Source organism: Macrobrachium nipponense, chromosome 35 (genome assembly GCF_015104395.2).
Source record: "Macrobrachium nipponense isolate FS-2020 chromosome 35, ASM1510439v2, whole genome shotgun sequence".
Classification (NCBI taxonomy): Eukaryota; Metazoa; Arthropoda; class Malacostraca; order Decapoda; family Palaemonidae; genus Macrobrachium; species Macrobrachium nipponense.
Window position 1 is genome coordinate 28638103 of NC_061096.1, and position 7129 is coordinate 28645231.

Below are 7129 nucleotides of genomic sequence, written 5' to 3' on the forward strand. Positions count from 1 at the left end.
GAACACTTGAAAAAAAAAGTTTGCAAACGACTTCATTTAATTATCAGTGTAGGTAGGAAGTTACATGCTCAAACATTTTTCTCAAATAGAGGTTGATATTTCCTTTTCTATACGTGTAAAAATACAATACAACTAATACTACTACTACTACCACTATTACAAATAAATAGTAACAACAACAACAACAACAACAACAACAACAACAACAACAATAATAATAATAATAATAATAATAATAATAATAATAATAATAATAATAATAATAAAGTGTAACAGTCGTCTATTCATACTCACATTTTCTTCGTTTACACTCGTTCTCGTCGGCTTTGTATAACCCCAGTTTTCCACTCCCGAGTCAGTGAGGCATAATACGTCAAGCCATAAGTTCTTTGCTGTTTCTGGGGTTATATTACAATTGTATCAAACAGTATCATGCTTCTAACATACCATACAACGGATAAGTTTGTCATTAAGAAGAGAAGACACGAAGTTAGTGGTGAGGGTGAAGAAAGGGACGAAAGTGGATGTGTGAGTGAAAAGGATTTGGCCATTCGAACAACAAGTAAATCAACTTCAAAAAAAGGCAAGAAAAATCGCTCCTACTCGGATAATTATTTAAGTTTCGAATTCCTCTGGTGTGGCGATGAAGTTACTCCTGTGCCATTGTGCGTTATTTGTGGTGATAAATTAGCTAATGAAGCAATGGTACCCAGCAAATTAAAGAGGCATTTAACTCTGAAACATAATCATCTTGCTAACAAGCCTCGGTCCTACTTTAAAGGACTTTTAAGTGAGCAAAAACAACAGAGTGTGATGCTTTCTAAGAAAGTCAAAGTTTCTGATAAAGCACAAGAGGCCGGTTACTTCGTTGCAGAGTTAGTTGTTAAAAGCATAAAACCTCATAAAATAGCAGAGACTCCGATTCTCCCTGCACGTAGTGCCATAGTAAAAACAATGTTTGGAAGTGAAGCAGAAAAAGAAGTGAGGAAAATTCCCGTTTCGGATAGTACCATTAACAGACGGATTCATGATATGTCAGCAAACATAGAGGAAACTGTATGTACCTCTATGAAGGAAAGTGAAATGTCTGCACTTCAGGTAGATGAGTTCACAGACATTAGAGGTATGGCTCAATTACTGGTATTCGTTCGGTACATTTATGATGTTAAAATAGTGAACCAGTTCTTTTGTTGTAAAGAACTTAAGAAGGAAACTACAACAGGCAATGATATTTTCTCTACATTAAGTGAGTACTTAAAATCAGTTGGTTTGTCCTGGCAATCGTGTGTGGGGATTTGTACAGATGAGGCACCTGCCATGATTGGCTCAATTAAAGGATTTGTGTCATTAGTGAAGACAGAAAACAGCAGTGTGATAACAACACATTGCTCTCTTCATCGTGAAGCGCTGGTTGCGAAGACAATTAGCAATGATTTAAAATCTGTTCTGGAAAAAGTTTTAAAAATGGTGAACTTCATAAAAAGTCGACCGCTGAAGTCTCGTCTGTTTGCTAAGCTATGTGAAGAGCTTGAGGCAAAACATTTGAATCTGCTTCTACATACGGAAGTAAGATGGCTATCCAGAGGGAAAGTATTGTCACGAGTATGCAAACTGAAGGAAGAGATGCTTACTTTTTTCACTCTTGAACAACAAGAGGAATTCTGTGATTTACTGGCAGATGACACTTGGTGTGCAAAATTGTCTTACTTAGGTGACATCTTTGAAATTTTAAACAAGGTAAATGCCAGCATCCAAGGAAAATCAGAACATTTTTTATCTTCCAATGATAAAATTTAAACTCTGAAAGAAAAAACTGCAACTGTGGGGTGGCAAAGTAAAAGAAGGCAATTTGGACATGTTCTCACATGTTGCAGTAGCAGCAAACAGTAGAGAGATAATACCCATTATTTCTGAGCATCTTGCAGTACTGGAAAAACAACTTCAGCACTATTTCCCAGATATATGCACTGAAAACTATGACTGGATGAGAAACCCATTTGTTGCATCTGTATCAACCCAATCTCAGCTTATCCTCATAGAAGAGCAGTTAGTGGAAATTCGATTCCGATTAAGACTAAGTATTCTCATGTTGCCAAAAAAGCTCTGGTAATGTAAATCCAGTTCTCTACTTCTTACCTACGTGAGTTGGGGTTTTCTGCTCTAGCAAACATTAAAACTAACAAAAGGGAAATGGTGAAAGCTCTTGAGGAAGAAATGAGAGTATGTTTGTCCACCATTCAACCCAACTTGAAACGGATCTGTCAGTCACATCAAGCACACACATCTCGCTAAATTAGGTGAGTTTTTTTTCTTTGCTTAAATGTGATTACCATTTTTTTTTATTTAGTCTGCATTCATAACTCTTTGCTTCAAATCTTCTAATATGCTCTTTGTATATACTATCTATTTCTGCATGTACGGTCGTGCTAAATTTGGTTTGATTATGGATAATACAGTAATTATATTCATCAAATAGGTTAATTCATGCGATATGGTGGGAAGGTGAAGAAGGGTTGCCACGGTAATGGTTACATCAGTTTAGGGTGCCATCAATTAAAAAAGATTGAGAACCACTGGAACTTACCATACTACTTAGGAGGGGGCTGATAGACGATTTCGACTCGTGAGCTCATCGAATATTCGTTGGTCAGTGGATGAAAAAGTAACTTTGTTAAAAAAAAATAACTAAAATATTTGAAAGTATAATATAGATATATATATATATATATATATATATATATATATATACTATATATATATATATATATATATATATATATATATATGTATATATATATATTATATATATATATATATATTATACGCATTAAGTTACAAATGTCCTTTAATATCTAATTTGCTCTACCTCGGTTAACATATATGTAAAATATGTTAAATTCCGAGGTAGAGCGAATTAAATATTAAAGGACATTTGTAGCTTAATGGGTATATATGAATCACGGTAATGTAATATGACTCATATATATATATATATATATATATAAATTTATACAAGAGTACTTTTGTTACAGGAATATTTTAAAACACAGCTTCGTTGATATATAGAATTATTGTCTGTGTACTTTAGAACATTTTAAGAAAAAGGTTTCTCTTATGTCAATCTCTCTGCAAATCATAACTCTGCGAAATATTCCGAAGTTCTGAATTAAAATCACTTTCAGGGAAGTGCAGCTTTAACCCCTATTTGAATTTGAGCAGTTTTCTGAACGTTATTTTCCTTTGGACACATTTCTCCACTTGTCACCTCTCTTGGCTGAATAGTTCAGTTCCTTAAAAACGTGAAACTTATTGTCCTTTTACGTTACTTGAGTGCGAGGGAAAGAAAAAATAATAATGATAATTAAGAACACGCGGATATGTCTCTTAAAATTGCTGTTTCTTTACTTGTCAAATACTTAGCCTTGATATCACTGTCGTAGTTTCAAGACACTCGACAATTGAATAATTATTGCAATTTGTTGTCCTCGGAAGTGGCAATCACCTTTGGTTCATGTTCACATATTAGAAGCCGCATTCGTTCAGAGCAGCTCTCTATCACTTTTCAGTCTTGGTGAGCGCCAACAGGATCTGTTTTTACATAAGAGTTAACTCTCGAACTACGTCAGTCTTCACTTGTGCAACAGCGTGAAGATAAGCTACCCAAAAGGGGCCTGAGTTGTCAACAAAGTAGAGAGTGCTCCTCAGGGGATCATGGGACACCAAAGATATCAGCGCTTTCTCTTGGCTGAGGTCTCTACTAGAGCCTATATAGATTCCCTGAAGACTCTGAAGACTGGTGGTCCATATATGAGACTTGGAGGTGAATGTCTTTGAAAGGAGTTTCACTTCTGACTGGGCCTACTCTGCCAGAAGGCCAACAGGCCAGACCTTCAAGAGGGGAGGGAGGACTTCTGTTGACAGTTCCCACTAGACCAGTGGCTCCCAACTTTTTTCGCCCATGCCCCACCTAATCTCCTCTTAAAATCCTGGTGCCCCCTGTGGTGATATACAATTCTTATATTCATGCAGAGGAAGGCTAAAAGGCCACTAACTTGGTTTAAACACTCTCGAATTGGCCCCCCTTAGAAATCAAATTACCCCTTGGTACGCCCATGTTGGGAACCACTGCGCTAGACTGAGCTCAGATGTCTTGATACTGGCCTTCCTGAGTGGCCCTGTTTTCATGCTATTCCACTCATATATATATATATATATATATATATATATATATATATATATATTATATATATATATATATATATATCATGACATATGCGTTTGACCGTAAAAGTCGTCGACCCTCATAATAAGAAAAGCAAATGAATATTTGAAAACCGAATGAAAAAAAATATAAATGGTGGCATGACAGACGTTCTTAGCCCTCGATATCGTTCTGACTCTTTACGTGAAGCGATACTATAATATCTTCCATTCATGTCTAGAGAACCGAGGTCTAGAGAATATTCTCTAGACTGCCTCGTCGTCCGTCGCTAGGTCGGAGCCAGACTCTCGGTATGAAAACCCGATGGTTTCACAGCTGTTCATTTCAGAGGCCCAGCAGCATCGAGAGAGCCGATTTCTTTTGAGAGTTGAGGTCGAAGAAGAAGAGAGGTGTCTGAAAGACCAGTCAAGGATATAGGGACGAAAGAGAGAGAGAGAGAAAGAGAGCGTGGTTGAGGTTCGCTTGTAATCACTTGCAGATTAAAAGGATTTAGTCAGCTAATGGAGAGAGAGATACAGAGATAGAGAGTGAGAGAGAGAGATGGTACCTAACCAGAAAGTGCCTCAGTGGCGTGGTCGGTATGGTGTTGGCGTACCACCTCGGTGGCCGCAAGTTCGATTCCCTACCATTCCACTGAGGGCCAAGAGATGTGTATTTCTGGTGATAGAAGTTCACTCTCGACGTAGTTCGGAAGTCACGTAAAGCCGTTGGTCCCGTTGCTGAATAACCCCTGGTTCCATGCAACGTCAAAGCACCATACAGACAGACAGATCTAACCAGAAAAAGAAATGACGAGTGGAAACATATTATATGGGCTGACGTATTTCCCCATTCCAGGACCCTTCCAACCCTCCTGTGTCCGGATTTTCCTATACTTCTCGATTAAGAGATATAAGATGCCACACTACGTCAACACACAGAACGCTACCAATTCTGACAGGCCATAAATCGTACGAAGGGTCTGTCTGTCTGTCCCTAATTGGGCTGAGACCCTACGCTTCATTGACATAAAGAGCTTTTCCGGGAGAGAAGACTCGTATCCTCGGGGAACGACTGACACAATTGAGCTTCTTACTAATCTCTTGGGGGTCCTGGAGGCATATGACATCAAATTTTATGAGCTCCAGTAAGCGACAACGGCCACGTGAGATACTGAATGTTCGAAGACTCGAGGTACAGTGAATTTATTTAAGCACCACTTAGGTATAGAAATATATGGAGAGATGTGTAGGCATTCAGGAACTTATAGAAGATTTTTTTAAATAAGAATGGGGAATCAGATTAAATCTATTTAAGCATACAAGAAAGGACGTCAGGTAGCACTACTTAGGTATAGAAATAAATGGAGAGATGTGTAGGTATTCGGTAACTTGTAGAGAATTTTATATTTTTTATAAAGGATGGGGAAATAGATTGTTTATATAGCTCCTCCTGCATTATGACCGTTTCTTGTCAGGTGCACTGCTTCTAAACAAACATCAGAATGCAGCTGTTACTATATACATAGTATCTATGCATGTCTAGCCCACTTACAATGTGTACAAGCATATGCCTGTATAACATGCTACCGTGGTAATGTACGTTGGTATGTTTGATCAGCGTAAAAGGCATTCGGGTACGTACGTATTGGACCAGGTGTGTATATGGTATATATATATATATAATATATCTATATATATATATATATATATATATATATATATATATATATATATATATATATATATACTGTATATAATATATATATATATATATATATATATATATATAGTATATACGATGATTTCCTTGATATAGTAAGGAACAGTATGCTGTTACAACTCGTCCGTTTTCATAGCTTTGACCTAAAACAAAGAACAAATATTAATTCTGTCCATCATTTTTAATATTACTTGTTTTAGACTTACTTTACATAGCATTACAGACACATTATATATATATATATACATATATATATAATATATATATATATATATATATAATATATATATATATATAATGAATGGAAAGCCGAAGGAACCATATCGTAGGTCTGTATAGCATTTCTGACATAAGTTGCGTGCGCACCTGGAACTTCAGTATCTAAAAACACAATGCTATTACAGGAACTTCACGCGTGAATGATCACAGTGAATAATGAAGAAAACTCCGCCTCCAATTCATCCACCGGTTGTGTGTTTACTGCTTTGTTTTACCTTCCGAATTATTTTTTTTTTTTTCTACTTTCTGGCAGTTTTCCTTGGGAACTTTTCTCTTTATGTTTGAGGGTCTTGAACCCCGCCCCCCCCCCCCCTTTTTCAAACGTCCCCATAACCCCTGCAACTTCAGAGATAATTACTCCCGTCAAATTTTAGGAGGTTAAGGTCAGGACAATCGAGTCTAAAATTAGAGTTTTAAAAGATTTAAGAGGTGGTTTTCGAATAAGTCTTTTTCCGCTCTAAATTAGTAGACCAATTTTATTCGATTCGAAACAAGACCAGGAAAAGGAATGTGGATTCCGTTCGTTGTACTACAAATAACGGATGTAAATTCGTCAATTTGGATATTTCCCAGTTCATTGCATTCCCCGTTATGACTCACTTGAAGTTAAGAAAAGTATGTAGCTAATCTTTCCTATGATCCTATTCCTTGATAACTCACGTACCAGCTGTGAATTTATTCGGTCCATATTTCCAAGAGAATGGCGCGTCCGACATCTGCAATCAAGGTGACTGACTGACTGACTGACTGACTGACTGACTGACTGACTGCGACTGCCTGCTTTCATGGGCTTCACGTGGAATGCTGTGGCAAATAGTTTCGACGTAACTTGTGTTTCGAGAGCTGGATGCCAATCAGATCGCTGACACTGTTTGTGTCACGTGTCGTCCATAAAAAGCTGTTATTATATCATCTTTGTTCCGCGCA

General features: G+C 37.1%; 1 protein-coding gene across 1 annotated transcript; it reads left to right on the forward strand.

Moving 5' to 3' along the window:
• Positions 1-432: 432 nt before the first annotated feature.
• LOC135208305 (zinc finger BED domain-containing protein 5-like) lies at positions 433-1797 on the forward strand. The gene has a single exon (XM_064240407.1). The coding sequence runs from the start codon at positions 433-435 to the stop codon at positions 1795-1797; it is 1365 nt and encodes a 454-aa protein (XP_064096477.1).
• The last annotated feature ends 5332 nt before the right edge of the window (positions 1798-7129 follow it).